General features: G+C 38.1%; 1 protein-coding gene and 1 pseudogene across 1 annotated transcript; both read left to right on the top strand.

Moving 5' to 3' along the window:
• On the top strand, positions 1-20,565 carry LOC124081374 (rho GTPase-activating protein 29-like). Its single transcript, XM_046427574.1, is given in 8 exon segments — positions 1-91; positions 11,610-11,749; positions 12,453-12,516; positions 12,519-12,640; positions 12,912-13,049; positions 15,284-15,327; positions 17,258-17,391; positions 19,691-20,565. Coding segments are annotated over 8 exon segments (1,608 nt in total).
• A 276-nt stretch (positions 20,566-20,841) lies between these two features.
• On the top strand, positions 20,842-23,390 carry LOC124081373 (endoplasmic reticulum chaperone BiP-like; annotated as a pseudogene).
• Positions 23,391-23,729: the final 339 nt, after the last annotated feature.

Raw genomic sequence — 23,729 nt, 5'->3', positions numbered from 1 at the left:
ATGGGAACCAGAATACTGTGGTCCTTGGTGATCAGTGAGCAACTGGAGCAGGAAGACGACGCTGCGGCAGCTGCGGACCAGAGCGATACTAGTGATACTCAGGATACTCACGGGTTAACTTGAGTTTTCCTTCTTGGTTTTCGGGTCTTCACAATCGTCTTTCCCACTGGGATCTTTTTGTAAGTGTAGTGACATTTCCTGAAATGACATTTCCTGATGAGTACCTAGGTAAAGAAACTAACAAGTGCTGTTCCCTTTTCACTTTTTCTTTACACACTTCACCTCATCTAGGCCTTGGTTGATGACTACTTTGGGGAGGGGAGGGGGGCCTAAAGTGCAGGGACACCCTCCTTGCCTTTATTTCTGAGGGCCCCCTCTGTTGCATCTCTATCCTACCTCTTCTCTGTCCTTCCCTTATTACTGTCCCTTCTGTTTCCATTCACCATTTTTCAACCATGACCTTAGCACACAAAGTTAGGGTGTAAATTGGAATTTATAAGCTGGGAGATCCCAGCTGCTACAAGGAGAGTATGTCCCTGTGAGTATGTGGCCAGGATGCCCCAAGACCCTGTCGGTGATAAAAATCTGGTGTTCCAAAGGTCGCCCCCCTTCTGTGGAAACCAAGTGGACCAGGACTGTCCTTTTCTTTGAGTAAGACAGGTGCTGGTTTATTTCACTTTTTCACTACTGTCCCTGCCTTAGAGACCAAGGAGAGGGTTCCACACTGAGTCATTTGGATCTTTGACATCCACTGAGTTCTTTGGATCTTTGGGGGGAAGGGAGGAGTGTTAGGTGTTTTGTGAATATTCCAAGACCATTTCTAAACATCAGGCAGCTTTTTGTTCTATATCAGTTTTGTTTTTTTCCTCTTTGGGTTCACTTCACCTCCTTATTGAGTTTGGGTGTAGGGGTCTCCCTCTTCATAAAAAAGAATTCAAAATTAGATGTGAAGGTGAGTATTTACGATGAGTAAATAAATCACAGCACATTATACATGTATACATGTGTGTCTTTGAAATTTAGATCCTCCCCCGCCCCCAGGGTGTTCTTTAAGCAGTTTGCCAGAAATGCCTACTTAGAAATGCTACCTTATTGTAAGAACTGTGCAAGTGAGGAACAGTGACACTTAAGCCTCATTAGGTTGACAATACCTATAGCTCTGGTCTCATGATTTTGATAAAACCTTTCAGACTGAATTGGAAGAAAGCCCAATGGGCCCAGGTAGAAAAGTTTCACCCCCTAAGTTGGCAGGGTATTGAAGTTTGGCTGAGTTGAAGAATCACTGTTCAGTGAATGTAGGGTAACACCAGCCCACTCCACCCTCCGGAAAATAGAACAACCTCTCAATTATCATTGCCTTCACCTCCCACCTGTAAAAGCCCTTGACCTAGGAATGTGGGCATTTACAACTGCTCTTGGTCCCAGGGGGTTAGTACTACCAGTGAACAAAGATGATTCTGAGAAGGGATTCTGGAAGGATTTTGATTCCTTTCTATCATAATTTATTCAGCATTCACTCTGAAAATTTAGCAGGATCTCACTTTATGCTAGATAGAGTCCCTGTAGAACCTTTCCATTTAATGAGTGGCAGAATACAATAACCAAAACTAGAGCCAAAGGAATGATTATTTTCAATGGAGGGAATGAAGTGATATTTTTGTGTGAGCTTGAAAGTAAAGGGTAACTTTAATAAGCACAGAAGTGGGGAGGCTTTCTGCACAGAATTTCTGGTTATCTCTAATGTCTACCAGGATCTCACTGCTTTGACAGTGCAGCCATGTGCTCAGAGCCACTGAGGAATCTAAAAGAGAGCTCTGTAGGTGGCCAGAATGTGCAGGTGTCTCAAATCAAGCCAGAACCACTTGATTTGAGACAACAAGTCACAGACAACAGCTCTGCTTTGAAGTTTTGAAGAGTATTTAGTTTGCTGTTTCTTTTTAATTTCAATTCACTTCCATCATGGTGATGAGCCACACACATAAAGACAATTCATGTGTGTAAAGAAACCAGGAGATTGATAAAGGTTGGGAGCACATTTTGGTCTTTTCTGTGGAAAGTGGTATGTGTTTTATTAATTGTCTTTACTATTACGTGATAAGGAAATGAGCCACCTTGTTCATAGAGCAGATATTCAGCAATAATGCCTCCCTTGATAAGAGTTTTATTTTTCTTGAAGAAAGTTTCAGGGTGTTTTGCTGAGAAAGTTTTCAAATGTCACAGTCTTCCTTTTTATTTTATTTGTTGTGCTGTTACATATTGAACCAGGGCTTCAGGCATGCTAGGCAAGCACTCTACCACTGAACTACACTCTAGCCCCATAGTCTTCCTTTAAAAGGAAGGAGTAGGAGCTAATTAACATGTTTATAGAAGTGTTAGGGAAGGGTAAGTTCAGTTTCAACTTCAGGGTGTATGCAGACAGAACCTTCCATAATTTTACTTATAATATATTTCTCTAATATTCATTGAGTACCACCATGATGATACATTTGTGCTTAGCATGTTAGAATGAATGGCTGGCTTCCACAGAACATTCAGGGGACTCTAGGCTTGGTTGAGCCTTGCTGGAGAGAAATGAGAAGGAGAGTGATGGAGCTTATGGTGATGATCTTGAGATAGCCCAGAGTAGATCTGAAGGTAGACTACAAAAACAAAAACAAGTTTTTATTATGGAAAATTTCAAACATGCATGAAGTAGGCCAAACAGTATTTGAACTCTGTGTATACAACCTCAGTTTCAAAAATTATCAACACCTGAACAGTCTTTTATCTCTACTACCATTATAATTAATGATCCTTAAAAGCAATTATACACAATACATCAACATGGCTGTGTTCCCAAAACATCCTTTAATTATAAAAATAGGCAGCTGCCCTTCATAACCCTGAATTCAAAGACGGATAGTGTTAGGTTGTATGTTTAGGTGTGTGGTTCCTGTTCATTTTAGAGTTGATTGAAATAAGGGTTGAGGCTCATCCCTCACATTATGGATATATTTTATTTCAGCAGCATTTATTGAAAGACCATGGAATTACTTTGGCATCTCTGTCAAATCGGTTGACTGGGATCCAAGGTGGCAGAGTAGAGGAGATCCTGTTTCTGGCTGCTCTGTGCCTGAATCAGAGAAAGCTATCAGGTGGCTTCTCCTGCTCGGGCGGGGTCTTGCCTTGAGGGAACACAACATCTCAGCGCATGTGACAGGACTCCATCCAGCGGATTTTCGCAGAATCCACCAGAGCTGTGAACACCAAGCAGAACTCAGAGCCTCTCTGTTCAGGTGAGACTCCAAAGCCCACAGTTTGAGCACAGGCGCAACTCTCAAGGGGGGAGCAGAGACACCAACTCAGCACCTCAGTGGAGTGGCAGAACTCCAGAGGACGCTCTGCTCCCACGCAGGTCCCCAGACCGCATTCTAGGCACAGCACGAGGACATCCCAGCTCCCCCCACCTCACCAGACACCCCGACTGGGAAAAGGACTGTCTCCACCTTTCTCACCATCTTTGGTGGGTGTGGTTACCAGGTGGATCTGTGACTGAACAGGTACCTGGGTTCCAAATCCCCTCCCCCAGCTGTGATAACTCTGTATAGACACTATCAGCACAAAATCAGCTCTCAGTTGAACAAGAGCACAGTGCCACCAGGACACTGCCCACCTGGTGAGATCCTAAGGTGGAGGGTGTGAGGTCCCCCAGCTGAGACCTGATAAGCAAGAGAGGGGAGGGGGCTAAAACCCAGGAGCAACTCAGAGAGACCAAGATTAGGGAAGCCCAGACAAGAGAGGGAGAGCTTTATTCTTCTCACACTGGTTACCTACACCACCCTGAGGGCAGAGAACCAAGCTTGGAATAGACAACTCCACCTACTGAAAGAGAAGAGAAGAAAAGGGAACTCTGAGAGCATTTTGTTGTTGTTTGTTTTGGTTTTTTTTTTTTTTTTCTTCTCTTCCATTTTATCCTCTTTCTTTCTCCTCTACCCCTCCTCCTCTGGTCCTCACAACCCCAACATATGTGAAACCAAGAACTTTGCATGAAATAGAACTGAGTGACCAGAATAATATAATAAAAAGGAATTGCATAAGCCACCCCTCTTTTTATTTCTCTCTCTCTTTTTTCTCTTTTTTGCTTCCTTTTTATTTTTCTTCTTCCCTCTCTTTCTCTTTCAACCTCCTAATTTTTACTATTTCTACTTCTTGTAATTTTCTAAACACATATATGTGTTTGTTTTTATGCATTTTACTGTCCTCCCACATACTTGTCTCCCCTAAATTACCTCCTGTCTATTCCACTGCTACTAACCCTCTTGATTAGAGTTCTCCTCCAAATTTCCTGAGTTTTATTAATCCATTGCCCTCACATCTTTCACCCTTAACATAACGTCAGATACCTGACCTCCAGTTCTCTGTCCACCACCAGAAGAAAGTGTACAACTTCTATGAAACTACTGATTATATTTTAAATTATAATTGAATCCAATAATACTAGACATTGAGACTAACTTTAAATGTCTTAATAGCAGTAACTTACACATAGGTGTTGTATTGTTGATATTGGGAACTGTCAACATTGTCCTTCCCCACAAAGAAGGGATCTTGAAATATACAAGAGCACTACAAATCTATACGGTAAAAACAATAACACACCAGTCCCACAGAGCAGGAAAGAAATACCAGCAACATGAAAAGACAAGGGAAGAAAATACCACAAACAATTGAAGACAATGCATCATTAGAAGAATTACCAGAAACAGCAGAAAAAAATGACAGAGAAAGATTTCAGGATTTACATTATTTAGATGTTTTGGAATCTCAAAGAAGACATTAGACAACAAATACAGACAATGAAAGATCACTTTGACAATGAGCTACATAAACAAATCCAAGAAGCAAAAGATGACCTCTACAGGGAGATTGAGGATTGAGGATATATATATATATATATATATATATATATATATATATATATATTTTATATATTTAAAATTAAAATATATTAAAACACAAATGAGAGCATCACCAGCAGAGTATACAACTTAGAAGATAGGACATCAGACCACAAAGACAAAGTATATCATCTTGAAAAGAATGTAGACAGCACAGCAAAAATGATAAGAAACCATGAGAAGAAAATCCCAGAAATATGGCATAGCATAAAAAGACCAAATTTAAGAGTCATTGGGATAGAGGAAGGCACAGAGTTCCAAACAAAAGGAATGAGCAATCTATTCAATGAAATAATATCAGAAATACTTCCAGACATGAAGGATGAAATGGAAATCCAAATCCAAGAAGCCTACAGGACACAGAATGTGCAAAATCACAACAGACCCACACCAAGACACATTGTAATGAAAATGCTCAATATACAGAAATAGGAGAGAATTTTAAAAGCCACAAGAGAATGGAATCAGATTACTTATAGGGGTAAACCAATTAGGATAACAACAGATTTTTCAACACATTCCCTGAGAGCTAGAAGATCCTGGAACAACATATTTCAAGCCGGAAAGATAAGGGGTTCCAACCCAGAATCTTGTATCCAGCCAAACTAAGCTTCAGATTTGAAGATGAAATAAAACTTTCCATGATAAACAAAAGTTAAAAGAATTTACAGCTAGAAAACCGACACTAAAACACATCCTTGGCAAAATATTTCACGAAGAGGAAATGAAAAACAAAAATGATAACCAGCAGAAGGAGATAGTACACTAAAAGAAAAACTAATCCAAGAGGAAAACAAACCATGTTAAGTAACAAAAATAAACAAATATGACTGGAAATACAAACCATATCTCAATAGTCACCCTAAATGTTAATGGCTGAAACTCACCAATCAAAAGACATAGGCTAGCAGATTGGATTTTTAAAAAAGATCCAAGAATATTATGCCTACAGGGTACTCATTTGATAGGAAAAGACATACACAGACTGAAGGTGAAAGGTTGGGATAATCCTACCACTCACATAGAGTGAGGAAGCAAGCAGGTGTCTCCATACTCCTATCAAATAAAGTAGACTTCAGCCAAAGCTAATCAAAAGGGATAAAGTTGGACATTACATACTGTTCAAGGGAACCATACACCAACAAGGCATAACAATCATAAATATATATGCCACAAACAATGGTGCAGCTATGTTCATCCAACAAACTCTTCTCAAGTTCAAGAGTCAAATTGACCTCCCAGCACAATAATCTTGGGTGACTTTAACCCACCTCTTTCACCACTAGACAGATCTTCCAAACAAAAGTTAAATAAAGAAACTATAGAGTTCAATAACACAATATCTTGGTTCTTTGAAAAAATAAATAAAATTGACACACCCTTAGCCATGCTAATGAAGAGAAGGAGAGAGAGAACTCCAATTACTAGCAAATGTGATGAAAAAGGCAATAACACAACAGACCCTACAGAAATAAAGAAGATAATTAGACATTATTTTGAAACCTTATCCTCTAATAAAATAGAAGACAGTGAAGGCATTGAAAAATTCCTTCAGTCATATGATCTGCCCAGATTGACTCAGGAAGATATACACAAGTTAAACAGACCAATATCCAGTGAGGAAATAGAAGAAACTATCGAAACACTACTAAATAAGAAAATCCCAAGACTGGATGGCTACACAGCTGAATTCTACAAGATCTTTAAAGAAGAACTATTACCAACACTCTTCAATGTATTTCAGGAAATAGAAAAAAAGAGAGAGTACTTCCAAACTCATTCTATGGGGCCAATATCACCCTGATTCCAAAACCGGACAAAGACACTTCAAAGAAAGAAAACTTCAGACAAATATCTCTAATGAACATACATGCAAAAATCTTCAATAAAATTCTGGCAAATCCAATAATAAAACATATCCTAAAGATTGTGCACCATGATCAAGTGGGGTTGATCCCAGGGATATAAGGTTGTTTCATCAAACAGAAATCAATAAATGTAATTCATCACATCAATCGACTTACAGATAAGAATCATATGATTATCTTGATAGATACAGAAAAGCATTTGACAAAAGACAGCACCCCTTTATAATGTTGAGATATGTTCCTGTTATCCCTGGTTTTTAAAAACCAGGGATAACAGGAACATATCTCAACATTATAAAGGCTGTCTATGCTAAGCCTCAGGCTTTCTAAAGGGAGAACAATTGAAAGCATTCCCTCTAAAATCTGAAACAAGTCAGGGATGCCCTCTCTGACCACTTCTATTCAACATAGTTCTTGAAACACTGGCCAGATCAATTAGACACATGAAAGAAATTACAGGAATAAATATAGGAAAAAAAGAACTTAAACTAGCACTATTTGTTGATGATATGATTCTATAATTGGAAGACCAAAAAAAATCCACCAGAAAACTTCAAGAAATAGTATATGAATTCAACAAAGTAGCAGAATATAAAGTCAACACCCATAAATCAAAAGGATTTCTGTATATCAGTGACAAATCATCTTAGCAGGAAATGAGGAAAACTCCCCATTCACAATATCCTGAAAAAAAAATAAGATACTTGAGAATCAACAAAAGAGGTGAAATAACTATACAATGAAATCAACAGAACCCTAAAGAGAGAAATGAAAAGAAGACCTTAGACGATGGAAAGATCTACCTTGCTTATGCATAGGAAGACTTAATATTATCAAATGACCATATTACTAAAAGCACAATACAGGTTTAACACAATTCCCATCAAAATCCCAAATGGCATTCCTCATTGAAATAGAAAAAAGCAATCATGAAGTTCATCTGGAAAAATAAAAGATCCAGAATAGCTAAAGCAATTCTAAGCAGGAAGAACAAAGCCGGTGGTATCAATATACGAGACCTTAAACTATACTACAGAGCAATAGTAACAAAAACAGCATGGTATTGGCACCAAAACAGGCTGGTAGAGCAATGGTACAGAATAGAGGACACAGAGACTAACCCACAAAAGTTAACTCAAAATGGATCAAGGAGCTAGATATCAAATCAGAGACACTGTGTCTGATAGAAGAAAAAGTTGGCTACGATCTACATACTGTGGGGTCAGGCTCCAAATTCCTTAATAGGACGCCCATAGCCCAAGAGTTAATAACAAGAATAAACAAATGGGACTTACTTAAACTAAAAAGTTTTTTCTCAGCAAGAGAAACAATAAGAGAGGTAAATAGAGAGCCTGCATCCTGGGAACAAATTTTTACCCCTCACACTTCAGATAGAGCCCTAATATCCAGAATATACAAAGAACTCAAAAAATTAAACAATAATATAACAAATAACCCAATCAACAAATGGGCCAAGGACCTGAACAGACACTTCACAGAGGAGGACGTACAATCAATCAACAAGTACATGAAAAAATGCTCACCATCTCTAGCAGTCAGAGAAATGCAAATCAAAACCACCCTAAGATACCATCTCACTCCAGTAAGATTGGCAGCCATTATGAAGTCAAACAACAATAAATGTTGGCAAGGATGTGGGGAAAAGGGTACACTTGTACACTGCTTGTGGGACTGCAAATTGGTGCGGCCAATATGGAAAGCAGTATGGAGATTCCTGGGAAAGCTGGGAATGGATCCACCATTTGACCCAGCTATCGCCCTTCTCGGACTATTCCCTGAGGATCTTAAAAGAGCTCACTATAGGGATACTGCCACATCAATGATCATAGTGGCACAATTCACAATAGCTAGACTGTGGAACCAACCTAGATGCCCTTCAATAGATGAATGGATAAAAAAAAAGTGGCATCTATACACAATGGAGTATTATGCAGCACTAAAAAATGACAAAATCATAGAATTTGCAGGGAAATGGATGGCATTAGAGCAGATTATGCTAAGCGAAGCTAGCCAATCCTTAAAAAACAAATGCCAAATGTCTTCTTTGATATAAAGAGAGCAACTAAGAACAGAACAGGGAGGAAGAGCATGAGGAAAAGATTAGCATTAAACAAAGACGAGTGGGGGGAGAGAGATGGGAAAGCATATGGAAATGGTAGGAGACCCTCAATGTTACACAAAATTACATATAAGAGGTTGTGAGGGGAAAGTGGGGGGGAACAAGGGAGAGAATTGAACAACAGCAGATGAGGTAGAGAGCGAAGATGGGAGGGGAGGGGAGGGTGGATACTAGGGGATAGGAAAAGTAGCAGAATACAACAGTCACTAATATGCCATTATGTAAAAATGTGAGTGTGTAACCGATGTGATTCTGCAATTTGTATTTGGGGTAAAAATGGGAGTTCATAACCCAATTGAGTCAAATGTATGAAAGATGATATATCATGAGCTTTGTAATGTTTTGAACAACCAATAAATAAATAAATAAATAAATAAATAAAATCTCAATTACCTTACTGTAGACAAAGGAGCCAAAAGCATGCACTGGAGACAAGAGAGCATCTTTAACAAATGGTGCTGGGAAAACTGGAAATACATATGCAAAAAATAAAATTGAACCCCTATCTCTCACCATGCATAAAATTTAACTCAAAATAGATGAAGGACCTAGGAATTAAACCAGAGACTCTGCATCTAATAGATGAAAAAAAGGCCCTAATCTTCATTATGTGGGATTAGGCCCCAACTTCCTTATTAAGACTCCTATAGCACAAGAATTAAAAAAAAAAAGAATCAATAAATGAGGTGGATTCAAACTAAAAATTTGTTCTCAGCAAAAGAAACAATCTGTGAGGTGAACAGAGAGCCTACACCCTGGGAGCAAATTTTTACCCTTCACACATCAGATAGAGCACAAATCTCTAGGGTATATAAACAACTCAAGAACCTAAGCACCAAAAAAACAAATAATAAATGGGCCAAGGACCTGAACTGACACTTCTCAGAAGAGAATATAAAATCAATCAACAAATATATGAAAACATGCTCATCACCTCTAGCAAGCAGAGAAATGCAAATCAAAACTACTCTAAGATATCATCTTACTCCAGTCAGAATGGCAGCTATTATGAAGACAAACAAAAACAAGTGTTGGTGAGGATGTGGGGGAAAATGTACACTCATACATTGCTGGTAGGACTGAAAATTGGTGGAGCCAGTTGGGAAAGCAGTATGGAGATTCCTTGGAAATCTGGGAATGGAACCACCATTTGATCCAGCTATTCCTCTTCTCTCACTTTACCCAAAGGACTTAAAAACAGCATACTACAGGGACACAGCCACATCAATGTTTATAGCAGCACAATTCACAATAGCTAAACTGTGGAGCCAACCTAGATGTCCTTCAGTGGATGAATGAATTAAAAAAATGTGGCATTTATACACAATGGAATACTACTCAGCATGAAAAAAAGAACAAAATCATGGCATTTGCAGGTAAATGGATGGTGTTGGAGAAGATAATGCTAAATGAAGTCAGCCAATCCCTAATAAACAATGCCAAATGTTTTCTGTCATATAAGGGTGGTGACTCATAGTTGGGTTAGGAGGAACACCATGGCAGGATGAGATTAATTCTAGGGAGGGATGGGAGGGAAAGGGAGGGGAAGGGGATTAGCAAGGATGGTGGAATGTGATGGACATCATTATACAAAGTACATATATGAAGACTTGAAATGGATGTCAACATACCTTATATACAAACAGAGATATGAAAAATTGTGGTATATATGTGTATTAAGAATTGTAATGCAAAAAGTATACTACATATATAATGGCATAAACTGACGTGAACATACTTTATATCCAGAGATACAAAAAATTGTGCTCTATATGTGTAATAAGAATTGAAATGCATTCCAGTGTTGTCATGTATTTTTTAAAAAATTAAATCAATTTAAAAAAAAAAGAAATAGCTTCACTAAACACAAGAGAGTCTACTTTAAATTCCGTTTTATTCTGTTGATTTGCATGTCTCTTCCTAGGCCAATATCACACTGTCTTGAATCCTGTAGCTCTACAGTGAATTGTAAAGTCAAGCAGTCTAGATTCTCTAAAATTTCTTTGGCTCTTCCATATCTTTAACATTTTCATATAAACTTTAGAATCAACTTGTTAATTTCTGCATGAAAACATGCAGGGTTCTTCCAAAATCCTATATACTCGGCAATAAAAGAGAATAAAATCATGGCATTTGCAGATAAATGGATGGTGTTGGAGAAGATAATGCTCAGTGAAGCTAGGCAAGCCCAAAGAAACAAATGCCAAATGTTTTCTCTGATATAAGGAGGCTGATTCATAGTGGGGTAGGGAGGGGGAACAAGGGAGGACTCTGGAGCAGAGGGGTGGAAGGGGAAGGGAGAGAACATGGGGTTAGAAATGATGGTGGAATGAGATGGTCATCATTATGCCAAATACATGTATGAAGACACGAATTGGTATGAATATACTTTGTATATGACCAGAGATGTGAACTATTGTGCTCTATATGTGTAATATGAATTGTAATGCATTCCACTGTCATAAGCAAATTAAAAAAGAAAAAAAATGTGTGTTTAATAAGAGATCAATAAATGAGATGCTTTTTTATGTTAGAAATGCAAAATAATAGCTTTTTGTAATATATAAATAATTTCAAAGTCTAAAAATTATTCCAAGTACAATATCATGTGGTATATGTTTTTGTCATTTTACCCTTCTTACATACTAACATTTCTGTTGTTAGGACCCAGCTCCCTTGGAACATTTCAGCAATCATTAATGGCAAAAGCAGCTACCACCCATAAGTTCAGAAAATGGAGATTTCCTGCAAGATGTAGATACTGTGAACGCATTGTCATATTTCGAGGTTTTAAATGCGAAGAGGTAAGATCTTTTTGGAATCACAATTTTTTTCTTTTGCTATATACTTTTTTGTTATGATTTTACTTATTTATAGATGTGTGTGTCCACACACAAACACACATATAAATATATATAAATTTGTTGTCTGTACGCCTGGGAACTAAATTCAGGGTCTTGCACATGCCATATTTTTAGAGAGACAGAAAGAAGAGAAAGAGAGAGAGAGAGAGAGAGAGAGAGAGAGAGAGAGAGAGAGAGAGAGAGAGAGTTTTTTAATATTTATTTTTCAGTGGACACAATATCTTTTTTTAAATTTTATTTTTATGTAGTGCTGAGGATCGAACCCAGCGCCCTGCGCACACCAGGCGAGCACATTACAGCTTGAGCCACATCCCCAGCCCATCCACCCTTTCTTAAAATTGTGTTTTGAAATGGGTTCTTGCTAGATTGGTCTGGCCTTCAACTTGTGAAATTCCTGTTTCAACTCTCAAGAAGCTGGAATCATGGGCATATGCCATCACACCTGGCTTGCCAATACATTTTTAATAAAGTCCCATAGTTTATTTCTATAGTTTTCTACTTTGTTTTGCTGTTAAATGTAATTCACAAACCACAAGTAGTACTTTTTAACTTATTTTTGTCATTATTAGTCTGCCTGTAATTTTCTTAGTTGTGAATAATTTTAAGGTGAGTCAATCAGTTTTGAAATATTATTTTCTTATAGTGTCTTCTTGTCTGCCATAAAAAATGCATGGCAAACTTAACCATCGTTTGCGGACATCGGAAACTTGGGGGAAAATACATTTATTCGGAGAAGAATTGTCCTGTGTTGCCAAAAAGGAGCCGGATGGCATTCCTTTCATAATCAAAATGTGTACTTTAGAAATTGAAAAGACTGCCTTGTGTTTACAAGTATGTTGTTTACTCTTAAAACTCTAAAAACATAAATGCCTTTGTTATTTGTTTTAATGAAAAAGAGACTTTAAGAAAATCAGCACTCTCCATTTGTAATAACTAAATTTATTCACATTTATTTGGAAAAGGTTAATTTATTTAACTTCAACTTGTATTTTTTAACTACTAATAAAAATTGAAGTAGACACATCAACTCTGTCTACATGTCTGCATTTAGCCCTTTGTACTAAAGTAAAATATTGCATTCTGTTTTTCTTTTCTCTTCAAGGGAATTTATCGAGTCAGTGGCAACAAGGCAAAAATCGCAATACTGTGTCAAGCTCTGGAAAACGGAAGGCATTTAGTAGATCTATCCGAATTTTCTTCACATGACATCTGTGAAGTGTTAAAATTTTACCTTCAACAGGTTAAAGTTTTATTCTAAACCTACCATCAAATGCAAAGAGCAAAAATATTTTATATTTCATATTTTTCATTGGTATAGACTATGTCATCACCCCCCTCATTATTCTAAGATTTTATAATGATGTACTTTGATGTGGATATATTTCCATCCAGTATTCTGGCCACTCCATGAGCTCCATCAGTTGTGAGCGCTTTAGTTCTTGGAACTTTTCTTGATTTTTATTGCCATTCTCCCACCCACCATCTGTCTTTGTAATTTGCACTTGAAGCTCTTGTTTGGAGATGTGTGTGTGTGCACATACACAAACACACATATAAATATTTATAAATTTGTTATTTGTACTCGTGGGGATTAAAAATTCAGGGTCTTGCACTTGCTTGGCAAGCATACTTGTTCTCCAGTTCCCTTACCTTTTCTTTATTGTTCTTTTTTTCTTCAAAAACTTTCTAAGACAGTTCTTTGTCTTTTTCTTCTTGAATAAGTAAATTACTCCATTTGTGAGATCATGTTTTAATATTCAAGAAGTCTGATTTTCTATTCTTTTGATAACATTTTTTAAATGATTATATGATGCTCTTTTATTGTGGATATTCATAGATTTTTCTCATTAAGGGTTCTTTTCTCTATTTGGCCTCTAACCTCTGTAGAAATACAATGTGACCCTCATATATAACATTAAATTTTCTATAGCAACATAAAAATTAAAAATAAAGTGAAGTGAATTTTAATATATCATTGAACATTTTGAATATCTAGTTTTTCAAATTATGAGGTATTTTGTTTATTTATTTATTTGTATTGCAGCTCTTCTTCTTTGAAATCTGGTATCTATTTTTCATTTAGTGCACATCTCAATTTAGATCAGCTGCATTTCCAGTGCTCTTTCACCATATCTGACTAGTTGACAGCATATTGATAGCATCATTTTACACCTTCAATTTGTTCTTTTTCTACCCATTTTGATTTTTGTCTTTCATGGTATCTAGTTACACGAGTTTGGACTTGAAATCACTTTGGAAGCACTTGAACACACATCAAGGCTTTTTAAAAACTTTGAACTTTACTATAAAGTAGTCTAGGTGGACTGTTTGGTATATGCCTAACTACATGTCTCTAGTTCCCTGTTCTGGCACTGGTGTGATCTTCTTGGGAAGGCATTTTTTTTAATTGTAGATGGACACAATACTTTTAATTTATTTATTTATTTTTATGTGGTGCTGAGGATCAAACCTAATGCCTCACACATGCCAGATGAGTGCACTACCATGAGCCACAACCCCAGTCCCCTAGGAAAGGTTTTTTTTTTCCTTGCCTAGAGACACAGTACCAATACTGTGGGAGCCAGGGTTACTAAGACTGTAGGATCTGTGCTTTCAGTGTGTATATAGCCAACATATCCCCATTGGAAGACAGTTACCTCTCTGTTCCTTATGTTTGGCAATGCCTCGATTCAGAGAGCCTCTGTATCCCATTGCCCAGAGAAAAAATTTCCAGAGCTTTAGGAAGGAGATTGCCCTAGTACATGGAGTGGAGACAGGATTCTATAGAGATCTAAGCTTTCTCAGCTGGCCCACCTGCAACCTAACCCAAGATCAGAGGACCTGGTAATGATTGTCCATGTCCCTTTAGGATTCTGAAAAACATGTTGAGTGACAAAGGGTCAGTTCTCTTGGAAATGCTGCATCAGGACTTATTCATCTGCTCTTCTACTTGTGAATTGTTGCTTTTTGTTTTCTCTATTTTCCTAGTCCTTATGAGCCTACCGTATTTTAGTGGAATTGCAGGAGGGAAAGAAATTAAGTACACATTGCTTGATCTACAAAGTTAGCCCAGGGAAGCATTGATAACCCTTTAATCACATTCTACAGACCCCTCAACTGAGAAATGGAGGTTGATACCTTTGAATGACTGGAAGTCTCATAATGTGTCATCCTTAATCTTGTTTAGTCAGTTAGGGAGAGGAGATGAATTGGGTCCAATACAATAAACTTGCATTCTGTTGAGGAATTTTGTATGTCTAAGACTTTCATTTGGGAAACTGTGCTCAATTCTTGCAATAGTGTTAGAGAGTAGCCTTTATCTGACTCATTGACCTAAAGCTCCAAGAGGTGAAGTGACTTGCTTCAGATCCCAGAGTGGTGAAGATAGAAACTGATCACAGGGCAACACCTTAACTTCCCACAGATATTATAGGACATCAGGTAGCTAACAGTTCACTGAATTTTCTATTGTAGATCAGTAGAAACATTGAAATTCATTATGGCAGTGGATATTTGTTGTAAGAACTTCTTTTTTTTTTTTTGATCTATTCATGGCAAATCAGCCTGTTTTAAAGTTTCATGAGATGTTGACAGTATGTTTTTGTAGGTCATATTATCTTGTGCTAATCTTCATTCTTGCCCAAGTAAAATCTGTGCTCTTTAGCACTTTGATATTTTTACCCCTTACTCATAAAACCCATGGGTTTCTGATTCATTTTATAGATTTTGTTCACTATTCTATGTTTGTTCCAATAAAACAGCTGAAGATTATGCTATTTGGGGGGCAGATGTGAATATAATTTGTTTAGGATAGAGATGAAGAGTTTTAAAATCCCATAATGAAGCTTAAAGCTTAAACTTCATTTAAAGTTTAGAATTTCACTCATTGTCTATTAATTTGTTATTAACATAAATATAATTTATAGTCAAGATTTTGATTTGCTTTCTAAGTCACTTCTCTACCAAACATATATATTTTATTTTATGGGCAGGGATGAAGCTCAGTACTAGAGTGCTTGCATAGCATGCTTGAGGTCCTAGGTTCAATCTCCAGTACTGAAAAAGATATCAATAAATACAGATTGACTTTAGATTTTGTTAATCTAAAGGGACATGCTAAATTAATTGAGTAACTCTCACTTATAGTTGACTTTAACAAAGAACACAGGCAGAAGATTTTTTCAAAATATTTATTTTTTGGTTGTAGCAGGATGCAATACCTTTATTTTATTTATTAATTTTTATGTGATGCTGAGGATCAAACCCAGGTCCCCGCATGTGCTAGGCAAACACTCTACCTCTGAGCCACAACCTCAGCCCAAAGGTATTTTTTACCCATAGATGAATCTAGTATCATCCTGATAGCTAAACCAGGCAGAGACAGATTTCCTTATATAGTCATAGAAATAACAAGCTGACAGTGTTTGAAGTAAAACCAGAACATTGATAATGGCAATAGAACAGAGAGATGTTCAGGAGAGAGAATCATTTAGGCTAGAAAACTAGCTGTGGGCAGCTGGGAGTGTGGCTAGTGATAGAACACTTGCCTAGCACATGGGAGACACTGGGTTTGATAGTCAGCACTGCATAAAAATAAATAAATAAAATAAAGGTATTGTGTCCATCTCTACGTAAAAATTATTTTTTAAAAAAGAAAACTAACTGGGCAGTGAGAGAGAAATTGACAGTGATGTTTCATTTCTGGTATAAGAAATGAGGAATATATCCCACATACAAAGATGGAGCAATTTTTAGAGGTGTTTTTCTTCCTTCTGCTACTGAGTTCAGTAGTTCCTTCTACTTACATGCATTTTATCCTAAAATAGTACTCTGAAACTCAGTTTGGTGTGGGGTAAATATCATAATGAAACAAAGGATTCTTTCCCTAGACCCACCAAACTTGACCCTTGACAAACGTTTTGTAGTCTTCTATAGCCTGAGTTTTCTCCACCCTTCTCAAGTCATAGTAAACTACCATTAAGGACATCTATTAGGCAAATCTCATACACTTTATGTGTTCTTCTTTTCAGGGTTGTAGACCATTCTGAAGAAAACCTAATGAACTCAAAAACCTTGGGGGTGGTATTTGGACCCTGTCTGATGAGGCCCAGGCCTACAACCACTCCTGGTACCATCTCCTCCTCTCTTGTTGCATATGCCAATCAGGCCCTGTTGGTAGAGTTCCTCATTACCAATGCACAGATGATCTTCAATGGGTCCCTAGAGTCACAAAATGTTTCATCTAGTACTGATGTTGTTGCACCTTGGGTGGATAAAAGCCCTCCTTCCAAACCCGTAATATCAACAGAACATTCCACAAAGTCACAATATTTTTCTACAAAGCAAGTGAGTTTTGACCATTACATAATTGGATTAAATATGTGATGTTTATGTTAACAAGTTAATAGTCTTTGAACTGTTTGTTTTTGAGATGTGTTTTGCTTTTAGTTTAAAACTTTTCTTGTATCAATGGGATATCCACACTGCAGATATTGAAATTAAAAATTATGAATTGGCTACATCATTTGAGGAATCAGAATGCAAGCAAAATGCATTGGAAAAATGGGATGCATGTCTCATTGGTGAGTGGTCATGTAACATATATCTTTGCATATTTCAAACCTTGCCAAGAAGTCGTGATTAAAAACCAAGGTGAGGGCTGGGCTTGTAGCTCAGTGGTAAAACGCTTGCCTTGGCATGTGTGAGGCCATGAGTTGGATCCTCAGTACCATATAAAACAAATAAATAAAGATAAAATATTGTGTCCATCTACAATACTCATCCTTTAAAAAAAAACAAGGTGTATTAAATTGAGGTAAGTTCAAACTTCAAGGTTTTATTAGTTAACTTTTCTAGCCACTGAGAAAGTTTAATGAATGTCATTTAAATGAATATCATGCTTTGTTTCTTTCTTGTAAAAAGATATCTTGAAGTTCATAAATTAATTTTGTTCTCTTTCTGAGATTTGTTTTCACCTTTACTTCTTTGTCATCAATTAAAGTCAAAACAGAAAAAAGCTGGACTCCTGAAACTCAAAAAAATAAACTCCTAAAGTTTTTTGATGTCCCTTTACCTGTGGCCTAAATTTTAGCACATTAAGCACACATGTCTTCCATTTTCTTGGGTCCAGTCTTTTTGTTCACTGTTTTTTCATCGCTTTATTTCAGTGAATGGTTTCTGGTAAGGGGGTTGAAAACCTTTCATTCATTACTGCTTTAGTAGAGCTAAATCCGAATTTTTCAATATATAGCCATAAATGTTAAATTTGATATATAAAATTAATGAAATATCAATTAGTGTAGCCTGAGAAAGTCTGAAAACAAAGACAGTCCATTACCTCTCTGCAAAGAAAAGCACTGGACTCACTGATTCCATTTATATGATTTGATCTTATTAGCACTTCTGTGCTATGAACCTTGGCCTCCTTTAAGCCATAGCTAACAGTCTGAGGAAGGTAAATAATGCCAAAGGTCATGTCCCTAAATTATCATTGATTCAGGGTTTGAACCTCATCCTCTCTCATTCATAAATGTAACCTTGTTTCGCTGTCCAATGAAATTGGATTCCCAGGTAGGTATAGTAATAACAATAAATAATTTTAAAATATTTGAAATTTCCATTACATACCAGGTAATTCTGAGCCTTTTCTTTAGAAGATCATTAACACCACATGCCAACATATCTCCACATAGGAGTCTGTCTTGACAGAAGAAGGCAAGTAGGGCTAGTGCACTAGGCTTGCCCAGGGCAGAAATGGAGCTGGAGCTGAGACAGCACCCAGGCAGCTAGAAGTGGTGCTAGAATTTCTGCAGGACTGTAAATATGTTCTGGTGGTTGCCATCCAACCACAATGGCTCAGCTCCCTTTTATCAATGTGGAGAAGGGTCCAGGACAGCAAATCACATGAGCACTGCCTGGGAACCAGGGAAGAGAGGCCAGCAGCCTCAGGTGAAGAAGGAGGTCAGATGAGATGATGACCTGCAATCATCATCAAGTGATGCTGCTGTGCACCTGTCTGCAAACCACTGCCTAAGGATACCGGAGAAGGACCAGGTGGCAGGGATGAGAACTGAGGGCTATGAACAGGGCTGTTGGAAAGCCATCAGACCAGTGGCAAGGCACACAGTTGTCTGATGTTTCTCAGCAGGGAGACGAGGATCATGGCCAGATGGCTGCACCTTTCTAGCAACAGGAGCTTCTGGGGTACATGCAGCAAAGACAGAGTGGGAGATGCTAGGGTTCTAGGTGAGAAAATAGGGACCTTGGGACCAGACGAGAGGAGAAAGAGAAGGAGGTAAGTCTGGAGTCTCCAGGACCAGTAGCACAATGGCAATTTTGACAGCTCTTCAACCTTCCTTTTTCCAGAGGATGTTACCATGTATTAGTGGATCAGCTGGGAGAGCATCCAAGTCCTCTCTGGTGTGTTGCCCACAGTATGGACAGAATGTAGCTGGAAAGCAGATTAAGTGACAGGCAAAGTCCTTGGGATTCAGGATATGGCATTTGTTGGTGTACAGAATAGTGTTACTGTTCTAGAGTTACCATTGTCTGCCTGTTGAAATCAGGGAAGTCTTAACACAGAAAATATTCATTCATTGGTAGTATATTAAAACAAGTTACTACAGGAAGTGTTTTTTTTTTATTTTATTTGCTTTGTGACTATTTGTTTTATTAAGATAAATTTTACAAAGTAATGCTTTAATTAAAAATGTGCCTTTAATATTGTATGGATTTTTAATTCCTCTGCATAGATGACTGAGAAAATAATGTTGGAAAAAATATGTAAGACTCTGTTGTTTGAGAGAATGCCCATTCATAAATAACCACACTTCCTTATTAACCAAGCTTCATGAAGTTAAAAAAAAATCTCTTCTTTTTCAGATCACAAAGAACTTGAATCATCATCACAAAAGATGGACACTATGTGTAAAACCACGAAACCACTTAGTCTGAAATCTGATGTGAAAACAAATGATATACAGAGGCCTATGCCAAGCCCCAAGATCAGATGTTTCTGTTTGCCTGTAGATAGGTTCCATCTTGCAAGCTCTCCTAATGAGAAAAACAGCAGAAATGTGGGAAATGTCAATTCAGACAAGTTTTGCCAGAATCTTACCTTTGAAGGGCTTAATAGAAAAGATACCCCTACTAGTTTTGGCTCCCAAATTAATGGTTTTGATCAGCAGATTCCACAAAAAACTCAGGGACAACAATGTGAACCAACTCAGAGACAACAATGTGAACCAAAGAACTTAACTGGCACGAGTGCAGTGATTGTGCCAAGTGTACTCCAGGAAAAAGTGACAATGAGCATCAAGGTTAGTGGTGACCATTCCAACGGTGCCACACAGCCCAACACACCAGCCAGTTCAGCAAGAGAGACACCAGTGAGACTGTCCTCTCATTCTCACCGTCTTGCTCCTGCAAGAGCACCCAGAATACTGCAGCCCCATCTCGGGACAACATTTTACAAACCACCTACCCCGACCAGCAAAGTGAGGGGGACTGAGGAGAGACCAGCTTCACCTTCAGATGCAGTGCCTCATAGCACGGCTCTTAATCCCCTGAGTCATGTGGATAAATCTGTTCCAGAGGCAGACAGCACATTAGCTTATGCTTTGAAGCCAGCTGCTGAGCCTAAAGAGAACTCTGAGGAGCTCGGCCTACCTGACATGAATCCAATGTGTCAGGGACTCAGGCTAAAACAAATGGAAGAGTTACAAGACCTTGAATTTGAAATGCCACAGTTTGTGTAGTTGTCAAAATTCAGTTTTTCTTTTCCTTGTTTCATTTTTATGCATTGTGTTTATTTTATGAAAGAATATTGTAACAGAACCCCTTTTGTATAGGATTGCCAAAGTGTATATTTTGCCTTTTGGCCTTGTATTGTCTTTGCTAGTCATATAGAATGGTAGTGTTTTAGTCATATAGGATGATAGTGCTCACTGGTATTGTCTTTAAATTCTGTGTTTTTGAAGTTATGCATAAAATAAGTATTATAATTTTAAATTTAAAATAATTTTCTCTATAAAATGATTTATGTAAATGCATCTTTAATGTATAATATTGTTCTCAACAAATAGGGACAGTAGGGGAAAATGAGCTTTATTTTGGAGCAAACCTTGTGCTGATTCATAAAATGCTTCTGAATGCAAGTGCCTGAAAAATCTTGATTGGGTATGAATATATTTTTTCCCACATAATGTTCTAGTGCATCTTTGAACACTTGTGTTGTTATAGCATGTATGGAAGCATTGGCAATTCATTTAACTTTTTTAATATTTACAAAGTGGCCTAAAAGCTTGCGAATCTGTGTTTACTAGCATTCTACTTGTCAATTTTTACATATGGTAATTAATACAATTGTAGAAAGAAAATGCACTTCAATACTAAAAAGTCTGAGAATTGGCAGAGACAACACAGAAGGACAGAGTTGAGGCATCTCGAGTGTAAGAGACCTGTAACCTCACTCCTCTCAGCTGCAGCCTGTTGCTGGATTGCCTGCAACTTCTGGCTGTCTGCTGACGAGAGCAACTGGCCAACAGCTAGGGCAAGGTGAAGCTCTCTCTGGTGGCCATGGTTCTGCTGCTGCTCTGCGCAGCACGGCTGAGGAGGATGACAAGAAAAGGACATAGGTACCGTGTTCAGCATCGACCTGGGGACCACTTACTCCTGCATTGGGGTGTTCAAGAATGGCCACTGGAGATCATCTCCAACAATCAGGGCAAGTGCATCAGGCCGTATTATGTGGCCTTCACCCCTGAAGAAGAACATCTGATCCGCGATACAGTCAAGAATCTGCTCACCTCCAATCCTGAGAACACGGACTTCGATGCCCAGTGGCTCATTGGCAGCACTGGGAATGACCCTTCTGTGCAGCAAGACATCAAGTTCTTGCCTTTCAAAGTGTTTGAAGAGAAACATAAACACAAACCATACATTCAGGTTGATATTGGAGGTGGGCAAACTAAGACATTTGCTCCAGAAGAAATCTCTGCTATGATTCTCACTAAAATGAAAGAGATTGCTGAGGCTTATTTGGGAAAGAAGGTTACCCATGCAGTTGTTACTGTATCAGCCTATTTTAATGATGCCACTGGCAAGCGACCAAAGATGCTGGAACTATTGCTGGCCTGAATGTTATGAGGATCATCAATGAGCCTACAGCAGCTGCTATTGCTTATGGCCTGGATAAGAGGGAGGGAGAGAAGAACATCCTGGTGTTTGATCTGGGTGGTGGAACCTTCTATGTGTCTCTTCTCCCCATTGACAATTTGATGTCTTTGAAGTCATGGCCACCAATAGAGATACTCATCGAGGTGGAGAAGACTTTGACCAGAGTGTTATGGAACATTTAATCAGGCTGTACAAAAAGAAGACTGGCAAAGATGTTAGGAAAGAAAACAGAGCTGTGCAGAATCTTCGGCATGAAGTAGAAAAGGCCAAATGGGCCCTGTGTGCTCAACATTAAGCAAGAATTAAAATTGAGTCCTTCTATGAAGGAGAAGACTTTTCTGAAACCCTGACTCAGGCAAAATTTAAAGAGAAAACATGGACCTGTTCTGGTCTACCATGAAGCCTGTTCAGATAGTACTGGAGGATTCTGACTTGAAGAAGTCAGAATTCTGACTTGAAGAAGTTCAGAGAGTACTGGAGGATTCTGACTTGAAGAAGTCTGATATTGATGAGATTGTTCTTCTTGTGGCTCTTCTCAAATTCCAAAGATTCAACAACTTGTTAAAGAGTTCTTCAATGGCAAGGATCCATCCTGTGGCATAAACCCAGATGAGGCTGTTGCATATGGTGACACTGTCCAGGCTGGTGTACTCTCTGATGATCAAGATACAGGTGACCTAGTACTGCTTGATGTATGTCCCCTGACAATTGGTATTGAAACTGTGGCAGGTGTCATGACCAAACTGATACCAAGGAACACTGTGTTACACACCAAGAAGTCTCAGATCTTTTCTACAGCTTCTGATAATCAACCTACTGTTCCAATCAAGGTCTATGAAAGTAAAAGACCCCTGAAAAAAGACAACCACCTTCCGGGTACGTTTGATCTCACTGGAATTCCTCCTGTGGAGTCCCCCAGATTGAAGTCACTTTTGAGATAGATGTGAATCTTTGGGCGACAGCTGAAGACAAAGGTAAAGAGAACAAAAATAAGATTACAATTACCAACGACCAAAATTGCCTGACACCTGAAGAAATTGAAAAGATGGTTAATGATGTTGAGAAGTTTGCTGAGGAAGACAAAAGACTCAAGGAGTGCATTGATACTAGGAATAAGTTGGAAAGCTACGCCTACTCTCTAAAATATCAGATTGGAGATAAAGAAAAGTTGGGAGGCAAACTTTCCTCTGAAGATAAGGAAACCATGGAAAAAGCTGTAGAGGAAAAGATTGAATGGCTGGAAAGCCACCAAGAAGCTGACATTGAAGACTTCAAAACTAAAAAGAAGGAACTAGAAGAAATTGTTCAGCCAATTATCAGCAAATTCTATGGAAGTGTAGGCCCTCCCCCAACTCGTGAAGAGGATACAGCAGAAAGAGACAAGTTGAAGACACTGATCTGCTAGTGCTATAATATTGTAAATACTGGACTCAGAACTTTCCTTAGGAGAAAACTGAGAGAATTTAAGTCTCAAATGTAATTGGAATCTTCACCTCAAAGTGGAGTTGAAAATGCTATAGCCCAAGTGGCTGTTTACTGCTTTCCATCAGCAGTTGCTCACATGTTTTGGGGAAGAGAGAGAGGAGGAATTGGCTATCTTAAAAAACTGGATATAAAAATGTGGGTCAGGATGTGTGTTCACCTCAGAAATGTTCTATTTAACGATTGGGTCATGCACATCTGGTGTAAGAACTTTTTTCTACCATAAGTAACACCAATAAATGTTTGCTATTTAAAAGAAAAT

The sequence above is a fragment of the Marmota monax genome, unplaced genomic scaffold (genome assembly GCF_021218885.2).
Source record: "Marmota monax isolate L192 unplaced genomic scaffold, Marmota_monax_Labrador192_F-V1.1 WCK01_AAM20220418_F8-fsc00184, whole genome shotgun sequence".
In the NCBI taxonomy this organism is placed as follows: Eukaryota; Metazoa; Chordata; class Mammalia; order Rodentia; family Sciuridae; genus Marmota; species Marmota monax.
This window is presented reverse-complemented; position numbering and strand designations above follow the sequence as displayed.